The 14,459-nt window shown below is 37.4% G+C and overlaps 1 protein-coding gene across 5 annotated transcripts in view; it reads right to left on the minus strand.

Annotated features, from left to right (window-relative positions):
* The window catches only part of ARAP2 (ArfGAP with RhoGAP domain, ankyrin repeat and PH domain 2), a 197,788-nt gene that overhangs the window by 85,268 nt on the left and 98,061 nt on the right, over window positions 1-14,459 (minus strand). For all 5 annotated transcript variants that reach the window (XR_003511512.1, XM_027544232.1, XM_027544234.1 and 2 more), the window contains 4 exons: window positions 13,530-13,674; window positions 9,014-9,116; window positions 7,627-7,825; window positions 7,385-7,448 (listed from right to left, as the gene is read on the minus strand). Coding sequence is in view for 4 of the 5 variants with exons in the window: in XM_027544232.1 (XP_027400033.1) it covers window positions 7,385-7,448; window positions 7,627-7,825; window positions 9,014-9,116; window positions 13,530-13,674 (511 nt within the window). In the remaining variant the exon portion in view is untranslated. The remainder of the gene's footprint in view (window positions 1-7,384; window positions 7,449-7,626; window positions 7,826-9,013; window positions 9,117-13,529; window positions 13,675-14,459) is intronic.

A 14,459-nucleotide genomic window follows, 5' to 3' on the forward strand; every position in this document is an offset into this window, starting at 1 on the left:
AAGTGTCCTGAACTGGGGAATGAAATACATTTTTTGAAGGAAATAATAAATACTTCAAAATCCATCTTTTGTTAAATAGTCACACATTTCCTTTATCATAACTCTCTTTAACAACAACAACAAAAAAATCATTTTATACTGTAAGTTTGAATAGTTCCTTTTTTTGCAAAACCAGTGGTGGTGGTGAGAGAAGAGCCTATCTTGTTTGCCTTGGCAACATTCAGATTAAACCATCTCTACAAATTAAATGATCAGAAAGTTACAAAAGCAGTCAAGCTGATATTGTGGGCAATCGGCTACTGTTTAATTTGCAATTACATGCACAATTTAGAAACCACTTTAAGATAATTCACCCTAGACAGTACTGCTAACATATTAGCTGCTATAAAACACAATTCAAGTATGGGGGGAAAAAAATCACATGTAATAAATTGATATGAAATAAGGATCTTCAACTTAAGAATGTTCATCTCCCAAATTAAGAAAAGTAGTCTATCCCATAATTGTGAAACATATTGATAAAATGTTTATTCCCCAGTGTCAGCTCCTTAATGTCTGAAATTTGCAGTTAAAACAGAATTCAGTTAGGCTTGGGAGCCATCAAGTGCATCATACTTTACTATAGGCCAATAAATCGACCTTATAAAAAATTAAAATAAAAATCAAACAACAAAATTAAAAAAAAAAAACATACTAGGCTCTTCTGTTTCTGATAACACAGCTGAGTTATTCATACTGTGCTTATTACAACTAACAGCCTTTCAGTAAAAGCTTAACAATAGGTATCTTTGACAAACGAGCATGAAGCTACAGAATGTGAGATAGAGAACACAGTAACTTATTTATCAGAAAGAGATACACAGAGAATGTGGGCCAAGTGCAGAAATAGTTTTCAAATTTTATGAAAAGGATGCTGTAGTCCATTGAACACTTCAGTCACAGTGGATATATAACCTACTGTCCAAACAAGTGCCTTCTGACCTCACTGGGGTACAGGACATTCACTGACTAACAATGGATATTCAGAAACATGATTTCTTTTCTTTTTTCCACACACAGAAACCCTAAGACCTGAAAGAAAAGCACAAAATCTAAGTTCCAATAACAGCATCAAACATCACGGTAGAAAGCCTTAAGTGTAATCAAGAAAGCTTTATTTTCCAAAATAATAATTTTTAAAGTATACAAAGAATACACATTAAAGCTACACCATCTGGAGTACCTTCTGCTTAGAGCTTTTCACAGCAAAAATGCTCTGTGTGTGGAAAATATTATTGCAATATTTTTCTGTCTAAAGACACTCATGCTAGGTATATAGGGGAAATTACCATGAAGATTAAAATATACATCTAAATAGTGACTATATTCAGTGGCTGGTTATCAATTCATGAGCTTTTCTAGGTCACGGGGTTCATTCTCTTGCCTTTAAGAAGTATTAATATATTTTAACAGTTTAACCAAAGGTAAACAAGGAAAGAGCAAATATGTGAAATTAATTCATTAAGCTTATTTATGATTTGCTGTTCTTGTTCAAACTGTAAAAATAAAGGTTAAAACTTATAGCTAGTTGGTTTCTCTTTCAATTATTCTTACTATCTTTATATGCCACCAATGTGAAAAACTAGAAGTTGTTTTATTTCTTAAAGCTACAGTTTTGTCTTTCTAACAAGTCTAACACAACCTACTGTACTTCATAGTCGTTATTTCCCAAGGGACTAACAAATTGAAAGAGAGATGATGGTATGGGGAGGGAGGAGGGAGGAGAGAGGAGGGTTCAGGATGGGGAACACATGTATACCTGTGGCGGATTCATTTTGATATTTGGCAAAACTAATACAATTATGTAAAGTTTAAAAATAAAATAAAATTAAAAAAAAGAGAGAGAAAGATGAAAAACAGGACTGTGCAATGAAATTCTCTTTTTTTAAATGGTATTAAAACAGCTCTTAAACAATCCCATCTAAAATTAACTGGCCTGGTTTGAGCACTGGGAGAAAAGAATCTATTTCCTCATTTGGTATGTGATAAAACCACTCAAAGTCATCCAGGCCAAGAGCTCTGAAGTCATCCTTATTTCCTATTTCATAAAGCAATTGAAAACCAGCAGACTGATCGAAAACCAACAGATTGGACTCTCCCTCAATAGCCTACCACCAGATCTAGAAAGATCCCGATATCCAAAACCAGCTGGTTTATCTAATCTTATCCAGGTCCCAACTTTAACCCAGTTTCTGCTTTATCACTTCTGTTCTTCTCAAGAGTCACCAGACTGGACTCCCCATCACTGATCCAATGGAGTATCTATTGTCATCAGACAGCACCTGGTATTTCTGACTATCCTTCCTTCTTGCCCCACTCTTTCTGGGCTTAGTGACACATCCTCCTGGTTTCCTGCTTCACTCTCTGAATAAACTACTTTTATACCCTGGGGTAGCTAATCCCCGGAAAACCGCCCCCACCTCCAACATTCTGTGTATTCATCAAAGTCCCAACACATTACTTCTTCCCTTCTCACTCTATAGACCCTCCCTAAGCGATTTCACCTTCTTCATTCTGTATGTGGGTAACTCCAATATTGATATCCCCATTAACCAATCATGAGCATCAGATCCATAAACATAACTCCCTCTAAGCAATTTCTCCTTAAGTGTTTATAAGCACCTCATGTTCAACATGTCAAAAATCAAACTCATCATTTCCCAAGTTCTCTTCCAAACCTGCTCTTTTTCCATTTGTCTCTATTTATTTACATATGTGTATACATACCCACATATATGTACACACATGTGTGTACATCTGTGAATAAACACATAGGTATATAAATATGAGACCCTGTTCTTCACCATACATGGTGCCCTGGATACCTGCACGGGTTTTTGTTCCATAAAGGCTTATAACCCAGTGCACTCACCATCTTCCAGGTTGATTCTTTATTCCCACTTCTGACCTCTCTTCTTTCTGCTTCATCTTTAATTAGGTGGCCACTGGATGGATATATTTTTTCTAGTAAAATAACTTTTCAAGTTTTCTTTTTAAATTTTATTAAATTCTTTAAGACGCAGAGTGGCACAGTGAAAATCCAGTACCACTAAAGGGCTGCTGCTGCTGCTACCGCTAAGTCACTTCAGTCGTGTCCGACTCTGTGTGACCCCATAGACAGCAGCCCACCAGGCTCCCCCGTCCCTGGGATTCTCCAGGCAAGAATACTGGAGTGGGTTGCCATTTCCTTCTCCAATGCATGAAAGTGAAAAGTGAAAGTGAAGTCGCTCAGTCGTGTCCAACCCTCAGCAACCCCATGGACTGCAGCCTTCCAGGCTCCTCCGTCCATGGGATTTTCCAGGCAAGAGTACTGGAGTGGGATGCCATTGCCTTCTCCTCAAGTTTTCTAATAAACTTTTTACTTTCTAATAAGATGCTGAAATTTAAATTCTATTGACATATTATTTATCCAGGCTCCTAATATATTAGTTGACTTAATTTTTGAGAGTGATCTTGGTAAATTAATACTACAACTTGTTTTAAAAAGAAATGGTTACATTGTTAAGTTAAAAACTGTCCTTATCTTGATTTCAAATTGGATTATCCCCCTCCGCATCATATAGACACTGGAAGGCTGTACAAAAGTGCTTAAAATAGTGCCTGGTACAAAATAGTGCCTGTAATTTTTACACATTGTCATCATTTTATTATTGCTTTTATCTGAATATTATTGATTTGGAGAAAACAGGGAAAGCAAGTAAAACCAAAATATAAGCATATGATAAACACAGTTGTTTTCCAATGGTTCCTTTTGTATGGCAGCTATGCAAAGAGGTTCAAGAAAAATAACTTGGTTTTATATTTATCCTGTATTTCTCCTACTCTCATCTTAACACATTCTCTATTATTGCCTTTCATAAAAATGCTTTCAACATAACTAGTTGATAATACATGTAGATAAAAAGAGTCTTCTCTGGTGGCTCAGCAGTAAAGAATCGCCTGTCAATGCAGGAGACACAGGTTTGATCCCTGGCTTAGGAAGATACCCTGGAGAAGGAAACAGCAACCCACTCCAGTATTCTTGCTGGGCAACCCCAGGGACAGAGAAGCCTGGCAGGCTATGGTTTGTGGGGATGCAAAGTTGGATACAACTGAGCACACATGCACATAGATAAAAACTTTATTCTCAAAAACTAAATGAGCAGTTCTGACCATTATTTTGGAATCCTGCTAGTTTCAAACTATTCCATAAACCTTCTGGTTCCTGTTGCCCAGGGTAAAGTTCAAAATGTCATAAGGTAACGAAACATTTAGTCTTCTGGCTTCCTTATCTTGCATTCATGAGGGAGTACACTGCATGTGGTTAGCACTAAATAAAAATTCAGACTGAATAACACTAATCCACATTTGGCACAATTAAAGTCTATGTACCACCGGTCAAATCCTTTAAAGACTAAAACTGGTAGAAAAATATCTTGGGTACAGTAACATGATTTTTTAAAATTACATATATATATATATATAATACACAGAATAAATTTCACTAGCAAGTTACTGTTTTCTAATTTAAGAACATAAGCTCTGTGAGCTCAAGCAACAAATCTGTATTTTTGACCATTTTTTCTTGCCATGTAGGTAACAGGCAGCAGGCATTCCATAAATATTAATAGATGAAGCACAGGCTGGAATCAAGATTGCCGGGATAAATATCAATAACCTCAGATATGCAGATAAGATCACACACATGGCAGAAAGTGAAGAAGACTAAAGAGCCTCTTGATGAGAGTGAAAGAGGAGAGTGAAAAAGTTGGCTTAAAACTCAACATTCAGAAAACTAAGATCATGGCATCTAGTCCCATCACTTCATGGCAAATAGATGGGGAAACAGTGACAGACTATTTCTGGGGGGCTCCAAGGGTTTTTCCAGGAGTCATGTATGGATGGAGAGTTGGACTATAAAGAAAGCTGAGCACCAAAGAATTGATGCTGTTGAACTGTGATGTTGGAGAAGACTCTTGAGAGTCCCTTGGACTGCAAGGAGATCCAATTAGTCCATCCTAAAGGAAATCAGTCCTGAATATTCATTGGAAGGACTGATACTGAAGCTGAAACTCCAATATTTTGGCCACCTGATGTGAAGAACTGACTCACTGGAAAAGACACTGATGCTGGGGAAGATTGAAGGCAGGAGGAGAAGGGGATGGCAGTGGATGAGATGTTTAGATGGTATCACTGACTCAATGGACATGAGTCTGAGTGAACTCCGGGAGTTGGTGATGGACAGGGAGACCTGGCGTGCTGCGATTCATGGGGTCGCAAAGAGTTGGACATGATTGAGCGACTGAACTGAAAAAGTGTATGTGTGCTAGACTTTTAATGCCACAACACTATCTACTATCTTACTATTATTTCTGAACATGTATGGAACGTATTCTGAGAGAACAGTAAAACTATCATCTGGTAGCAAAATTAGAACCTAAAATACTATTAATCATTTTAAGTCCAGAAATAAAGTAAAAACATAAAATCCTGATTATGTCTCTAAGTTAAAAGCACATTCTGACATACGTATCTAATCAGCAATATGTTTACTGTCTAAAGCGGTTGGCATCTTCCTGTGAAGTTTAGAAAAGACAGGTTCAGATAATGGCTCAGTCATTATCCTTGTCACTAGCATGGAGGCTCACTGGAGGGAAGGCTAATTGAGCTTTGCTTTTATATTTATCATCATATATATATATATATATATATATTTACAAATACTAAGAGCTAAACGTTCTAATTATGGGATTTGAAAGCAAATGATAAGATATCTTTATCTTATATCTTTTCTCAAAAGAGAAAACAATTTGTTCAGGAGACTATGCCATCGTAGTTGTTGTGATCTGACTCTTGCTGCTCCTTCTCAGGCCCTTCAGCTAGATCATTCCTCCTCTAAAACTGAAGGCCCTGGGACTACCTCCTTGTCTCTTTTCTACCTACAGTCCTCCTCTAGGTGAATCTGATCTGTTCCTTGGCTAAATAAGTCAGTCAAAATGTATGCTGATGACTCTCAAATATTTATCTCTGGCTGTAACCTTTCCACTTAATTCCAGGCTTGTGTATCCACTTTGCTTTCAAACAGAAATCTCCAAGTAATCATTTCCAAAACCAAATTCTTGACCTACTGCCCTAATTGTACTAATACCCTACCTCTACTCTCCATGTATATTTTATTTCAGAATAGAGCACCATAATTCACTTAAAGGCTCAGGCCAAAAACTCTGGGATAATCTCTGACTGTCACAGTCAGTTAATTCATCAACAGATTCACTGACCTCTACCCACACAATATATCTTACCACTCAACACTATGTCATTAGGAAGTCACCTTTTGCCTGGCCTCTGCAGCAGCATCTTACCTGATGCTCAAACTTTCACTTGTGCCCTCCGAAAGCTATCCATCTAGAGTCAGAATAGTCATTTAAAAATATAAGTCAGATGATTGAATTTCCTGGCTCTCAAATCAAGGGGTTCTCACCATGCTTAGAATAAAACTCAAGTCTTTACATACCATGGCCTGTAAGGCTCTATAGTCTGGCCCAGGGATATCTCTAATCATTTCTTCCCTCTCTCACTCACTGAAATTTCCCTAGCCACAGGAGCTTTCTTGCAGACCTTGAACATGCCAAATACAACTCACTCTTGGGGTCTTCAAAATATCCTTGCCCTTGTGCCTTGTACATTCTATTCAGACTGCTGCATATTTTTTGTTTGTTTTTCCTCCACTCTATACAGATCTCTGATCAGAGATATCTTCTCTTAGCACCCTACTGAAAACAGAATACCACTGTACCAAGGTACACTCTCTTTACCTTATTTTTCTTCAAGCACTTAAAATTAAGGGACATAATACTATGCAAATTTTTGCCTGCTTATATTGTATATTGTTTCCCCCACAAATGTAGATGCTTCATGAAGGCAAAGACCATATCTGTTCTATTCACCACTAATATTCCCAGTACCTATAACAGTACCATAGAGTAGATGCTTAATATTTATTGAAAAACTGAACAAATTCAAGAAATCAGGTTTTAACTATACATGATTCAGGGTATTATTTATGCCTATCATATAGCTACACTGAGAATATATTTACAAATGTCAAAGTGCTTCCAAAGGAAGCAAAGGAATCTAGGTCTGTAGAAAACTACACTAACTGATCCCACTGAGTTTCTCATAATATAAAAATAAACAAGCTTCACTGGTCTACTCTTTCTACTAAAGAGAATATATACATACACACACAAGATTCAGACAATTTCCAACAGTTTATAAAATAATGAGTTCTCCTCCAAGAGATAACCAGAATACCCAACTCCATAGATTCGTTGAGATAAAGAACAAAAAGCAAAAATGCACTTACCTCCCTTTTTCTACCAAGAGCAAAACATCCAATTTTTCCCCATTTTGAACGACTGTGCTAATTGCTGGAGGGAAAGAAGTATGAACATATTATTTAAAAGCATTATACGAAATACCTTTATCAACTACTTACTCACTGTTTAGAAGTGAGTCATCATAATTGTATGTGAAATCTACTATTTCCATGTGCAGCAAAGAACTCTGTGCAGATATAAGGGGAGGGAGAAAAAAAAAAAAACTTACTTAGTTCTTGTAGTCGTCTTAAGTGCATTCTATCCTCCTGACCTTCTTGCATTTGAAGGCAAAAACGCAAATTAGATTTGTCCATTGCAAACCAGCCTTTTCTCCACTGATCCAGGGCGTGGCAGTCTTTGTAGTAGAGTTGACCAATCAAATCATAGTCAGCTTCTGTTAAGTTTTCAGCAACAAAGGGAACAAAATGCTGTTAAAACAAATACAAAAAGTAATAAAGACAGTGAAAACAGGAAATCCCTTACATAACTAAAGATATGAGGGAAAAGGGAAAGAAAAACCTGTTTTTCTGTATTAAAGATTTAGGAGTAATCCAGATTTCAAAACAATTATTTAAACTTGCCATCAGTCTTAAAACTGAAAAGCTGTAAATATAATGCAATTTCAAATGGCAGCATCTTAACCCCTTTTTCTTGATATACATGGAATTGAAACAGGAAGACATTCTCTTTGTCAACTTATGGAATCTTTTAAAATGTCAACCTTCAATGTCTGTCTTCATTTGTATCTTTTATTGAATCCATTCTTTTCCCGTTTGTGTACACTATGAATAAGAAATCTACCTATAAAAAGACATACACAGAAATGACTTTACAATATTGAAAAGATCTCCACCATCAAGATATGGCCTTAATTTTACAAATGACTTCTCCAAAATCCTACATTAATTTCTTCTCTGCTTAAGGCTCCAGAAAGGTAACTCTTAAACTCATTTGACTACAACCTATGAAAACCTAATTAAGTACGAACATGCTTTCTGGAATCTTGTAAAAAATTTTCATGAACCTCCAAAGGTAAAGAATATTCTCTGGATTTAGGTAATAAAACAATATTTAAATACCTTGGTGAGATGGAGAGAACAAATAAATGGATACCAAGGGGGAAAGGGGTGGTGGGAGGAATTAGAAGATGGAGATTGACAAATATATATTACTAATACTATATATAAAATAAGTAAGGAGAACATATTGTGTGGTGCAGGGAGCTCTACTTAATGTACTGCTGTGACCTGAATGGGAAGTCCAAAAGGGAGTGGATATATGTAAATGTATGGCTGATTCAATTTGCTGTATAGTAGAAACTAACAGGACATTATAAAGCAACTATCTGTGTGCATACGTGCTAAGTCACTTTATTCGTGTCTGACTATTTGTGACCCCATGGACTGTAGCCCACCAGGCTCCTCTTTCCATGGGATTCTCCAGGCAAGAATACTGGTGTAGGTTCTATGCCCTCCTACAGGGGATCTTCCCAAGCTAGGGATCAAACCCATGTCTCTCATGTCTTCTGCATTGGCAGGTGGGTTCTTTACCACTAGCACTACATGCAAAGCCCAAAGCAACTATACTCCAATAAAAATTAACAAAAAAATAAATACCTTGGCTATTGCTTCTGTCCATTTTCTTTGCACGTGAGATGTTTCAGCTCCAAATAAAAATGCACGTTCTGAGGGTAAATAAATCTCAAAAGTAAAGATGGGCCTACAGGACATAGAATAAAAAGGTACTGCTGGTTATGTGTGGCTTTTATGAGAAAAAAATTACACAAAGATCAAGTCTTTAATTAAATTCCTTTTGAAACCTGAATAATAGTGTGAGATCTATCTACCACCTACCTATCATATTTTTCTGTTGCTGGTTTGTACTTTATTCAAATGAATTAAATGGAACACACTGGATCAGACACAAAGAATATTCTTCTGACTAACCACTCTATGTATGGCATGACTTTGCTGATGCCCTGATGTGGCAGGGGGCTCTCTTTCTGTCTCCTCTTCCCTCTGAGATTACTCCTTCTTTATTCCAACCCCCTGTTCAAAGCAAACATTGGCCAAACAGTTCTCTAAATAGTTCTCTTCTCGTCTTCACAAATTTTCCCTCCATCATCTCATCCTATGTCAAAATGTCATCTCCTTAGTATACATAAAAAGAGGGTAATATGCCACATCTTGAATTTTTCCTTCATTGCTCATCCTTAGCTCCAAGTATTTCTTGGAACATGCTAAGTATATATGTTCAGATCAGTTCAGTCACTCAGTCATGTCCGACTCTTGGTGATCCCATGAACCGCAGCACGCCATGCCTCCCTGTCCATCACCAACTCCTGGAGTTTGCCCAAACTCATGTCCATTCAGTTACTGATGCCATCCAACCATCTCATCCTCTGTCGTCCCCTTCTCCTCCTGCCCTCAATCTTTCCCAGCATCAGGGTCCTTTCAAATAAGTCAACTCTTCGCATCAGGTAGCCAATGTATTGGAGTTTCAGGTTCAACATCAATCCTTCCAATGAACACCCAGGACTGGTTTCCTTTAGGATGGACTGGCTGGATCTCTTTGCAGTCCAAGGGACTCTCAAGAGTCTTCTCCAACACCACAGTTCAAAAGCATCAATTCTTTGGTGCTCAGCTTTCTTCACAGTCCAACTCTCACATCCATACATGACCACAGGAAAAACCATAGCCTTGACTAGATGGACCTTTGTTGACAAAGTAATGTCTCTGCTTTTTAATATGCTGTCTAGGTTAGTCATAACTTTCCATCCAAGAGTAAGCGTCTTTTAATTTCATGGCTGCAGTCACCATCTGCAGTGATTTTGGAGCCCCCAAAAATAAAGCCAGCCACTGTTTCCCCATCCATTTGCCATGAAGTGATGGGACCAGATGCCATGATCTTAGTTTTCTGAATGCTGAGCTTTAAGCCAACTTTTTCACTCTCCTCTTTAAAGAGGCTCTTTAGTTCTTCTTCACTTTCTGCCATAAGGGTGGTGTCACCTGCATAACTGAGGTTATCTATATATTTCTCCCAGCAATCTTGATTCCAGCTTGCGCTTCCTCCAGTCCAGCGTTTCTCATGATGTACTCTGCATAGAAGTTAAATAAGCAGGGTGACAATATACAGCCTTGATGTACTCCTTTTCCTATTTGGAACCAGTCTGTTGTTCCATGTTCAGTTCTAACTGTTGCTTCCTGACCTGCATACAGGTTTCTCTAGAGGCAGGTCACGTAGTCTGGTATTCCCATCTCTTTCAGAGATCCACACAGTCAAAGGCTTTGGCATAGACAATAAAGCAGAAATAGATGTTTTTCTGGATCTTCCTTGCTTTTTCAATGATCCAGCGGATGTTGGCAATTTGATCTCTGGTTCCTCTGCATTTCTAAAACCAGCTTGAACATCTGGAAGTACACGGTTCACGTATTGCTGAAGCCTGGCTTGGAGAATTTTGAGCATTACTTTACTAGTGTGAGATGGTGCAATTGTGCGGTAGTTTGAGCATTCTTTGGCATTGCCTTTCTTTGGGATTGGAATGAAAACTGACCTTTTCCAGTCCTGTGGCCACTGCTGAGTTTTCCAAATTTGCTGGCATATTGAGTGCAGCACTTTCACAGATTCGTCTTTCAGGATTTGAAATAGCTCAACTGGTATTCCATCACCTCCACTAGCTTTGTTCGTAGTGATGTCTCCTAAGGCCCACTTGACTTCACATTCCAGGATGTCTGGCTCTAGGTGAGTGAGCACACCATCGTGATTATCTGGGTCATGAAGCTCTTATTTGTACAGTTCTTCTGTGTATTCTTGCCACCTCTTCTTAATATCTTCTGCTTCTGCTAGGTCCACACCATTTCTGTCCTTTATTGAAGGACATCACCATCTTTGAACGAAATGTTCCCTTGGTATCTCTAATTTTCTTGAAGAGATCAATAGTCTTTCCCATTCTGTTGTTTTCCTCTCTTTCTTTGCATTGATTGCTGAGGAAGGCTTTCTTATCTCTCCTTGCTATTCTTTGGAACTCTGCACTCAAATAGGTATCTCTTTCCTTTTCTCCTTTGCTTTCCGCTTCTCTTTTTTCACAGCTATTTGCAAGGCCTCCCAGACAGCCATTTTGCTTTTTTGCATTTCTTTTTCTTAGGGATGGTCTTGATCCCTGTATCCTGTACAATGTCACGAACCTCCATCCATAGTTCATCAAGCACTTGATCAGATCTAGTGTCTTAAATCTATTTCTCACTTCCACTGTATAATCATAAGGGATTTGATTTAGGTCATACCTGAATGGTCTAGTGGTTTTCCCCACTTTCTTCAATTTAAGTCTGAATTTGGCAATATGAGTTCATGATCTGAGCCACAGTCAGCTCCCAGTCTTGTTTTTGCTGACTGTATAGAGCTTCTCCATCTTTGGCTGCAAAGAATATAATCAATCTGATTTCAGTGTTGACCATCTGGTGATGTTCTTGTGTAGAGTCTTCTCTTGTGTTGTTGGAAGAGGGTGTTTGACTATGATCAGTGCGTTCTCTTGGCAAAACTGTATTAGCCTTTGCGCTGCTTCATTCTGTACTCCAAGTCCAAATTTGCCCGTTACTCTAGGTGTTTTCTTGACTTCCTACTTTTGCATTCCAGTCTCCTACAATGAAAACAACATCTTTTTTGGGTGTTAGTTCTAAAAGATCTTGTAGGTCTTCATAGAACCATTCAACTTCAGCTTCTTCAGCGTTCTTCAGCGTCAGGGCATAGACTTGGATTGCTGCCATTACCTAAAAACAAAAACTCAAAATACTCTATATTAAACTGATCGTCCTTCTTTTTCTTTCTCACCCCACACCTATTGCTATCTCCTTCACATTCCAGTTTATAGGCATCACCATCTGCCTCATCAACAAGAACAAAACCTTGGAATCTTAATTTATCCTTCCCTTTGACATCAGCATTTCATTCAGTCACACACTGAATGCTACCAGTTCAATCTTAAGAGTCTCTCAACTCACTGTTTTTCTTTTTAATTATTTGCTCCTCTAGTTACACTCTCAGTAATTATATTTTTTGCAACCCGATGGATTGCAGCACACCAGGCCTCCATGTCCATCACCAACTCCTAGAGTTTACTCAAACTCATGTTCATTGAGTTGTGATGCCATCTAACGATCTCATCCTCTGTTGTCCCCTTCTCCTGCCACCTTCAGTCTTTCCCAGCATCAGGGTCTTTTTTTTTTTTTTTTTATGGTAAGCCACATTAAACTGTTTAATCATTTATAATAAAAGCACTATTAAGATTAAAATAATAAATCAACAAATAACCAGGTTTTTCCTCAAAAAGTTAGATTTACTGGAAAACAATAGTCATGTACTGGTCATTATGTGGTAATAGTAAAATGTTTCAGTATTTCATATAATTTTATATAAATAACATAGCTTTACAAATCTCTTCCCTAAAATACTATGTTCCTTTATCAGTTTTATAACTGATTTTTGCACATTTTAATATTTATATTTTTCAAAAATTACATTACAAAATGTGATAAGAAACTTTCATACCAAAGATCTTAGAGGGTCAATTTCCAAAAGTCCTCACAGAATCCTACTAAACTATTTGTGAATCAACTATGTTAAATAATGTAAAATAATGTCTACTCTTGAAAACTTTTTTGAGACCATAAAAATGCCAAAATAGATTTAAGAAATTTAGTATTTCAATATGCTATTAAATATGCATAATTTATTTTATTGTGAACATTACCACTGCACTTTTTTATCATCTATTTTAACCATGATACATTTAGTGAAAGCCTAAATTTTGTCATTAAATCACTATATTAAACGGTGAGCAAATCATAAAAATTATGGGACTACATGTGCAAGAATGGAATGATGTAAACTTACTTAAAATTTGATGTGAAGATGTCAGCCTTTCATATTACCTAATGAAATATTTTAATTTTCCCACTTTTTAGTGAATTCCCTAAGAAACTTTTAGAAACTGAAAAATGAGTAGGCTTCAGGAAACCACCAAACTGTTCTGTAAGAAGCAACTGAAGAAGTGAAATGATGATAAAACACTTATTAGCTGGTATGATACATATCAGAAAATACTTTCAGCTCCTACTCATTTAATGATAGACCTACCCAGTATTTAAACAGAAGTCTTCTTTGTGCACAGCCAGGCAGATGACTTCATTGATATTAATGGTGCCATTAGGCGTGGTAGACTTATCATTTTCATAGTAACTCAAGAAGCCTCCTTCTAGAACACACCACTTTTTATTTGTCTCTAGGAATTTAAAACAAAACAAATAATAAATTGAGCTATACCATAAATCAAAATTTTAAATATATGGTCTTAAATAACTGGATTCAAATAAATGGATGTATTAGTTTCCTATTTTGTATGAAGAGCATGATACTGCTGCATGGGATATAAAACTGTCATACTTAATGCTCTCAAAAAATTTACAACCTAGTAGAAAGGGATGAACAAGACAAAAATAACTATGACACTGATGGCCAGAGAAACAGGCAAATCGATAAAGAGACCACTGCAAAACAATGCTGAAATGGTAAAGACTGATGTCTATACAGAGTATTAGGAAGGGAAAATGTAGAGGAAAAAGTATTTGTGGCTGATGTTAGGTAGGTATGCAAAAAACAAATGTCCTTAATGTCCTGTTTAGTAGCAGTGTAGTAGCTCAGCTGTGTTGGACTCTGCGACCCCATGGACTACAGCCTGCCAGGCACCTCTGTTCAAGGGATTCCCCAGGCAAGAACACTGGAGTGAGTAAGCCATTCCCTTCTCCAGGGGATCTTCCCTCCACAGGGACTGAACCCAGGAATCCAGCATTGCAGGCAGATTCTTTACCAACTGAGCCACCAGGTAAGCCCTAATGCCCTGTTTAGAGGATTTGAAAATTATCTTTTAAGAGTTCAGCACACTATGGCCTGCAGGCAAAATCCAGATCAACAAATCCAGATCAAACGTTTTGTAAACAAAAAGTTTTACTGTGAAAGGGCCACACCCATTCATTTGTGGATAGCCTGAGGCTGCTTTCTTGAACCAAG

This window comes from Bos indicus x Bos taurus, chromosome 6, assembly GCF_003369695.1.
Source record: "Bos indicus x Bos taurus breed Angus x Brahman F1 hybrid chromosome 6, Bos_hybrid_MaternalHap_v2.0, whole genome shotgun sequence".
Lineage (NCBI taxonomy): Eukaryota > Metazoa > Chordata > Mammalia > Artiodactyla > Bovidae > Bos > Bos indicus x Bos taurus.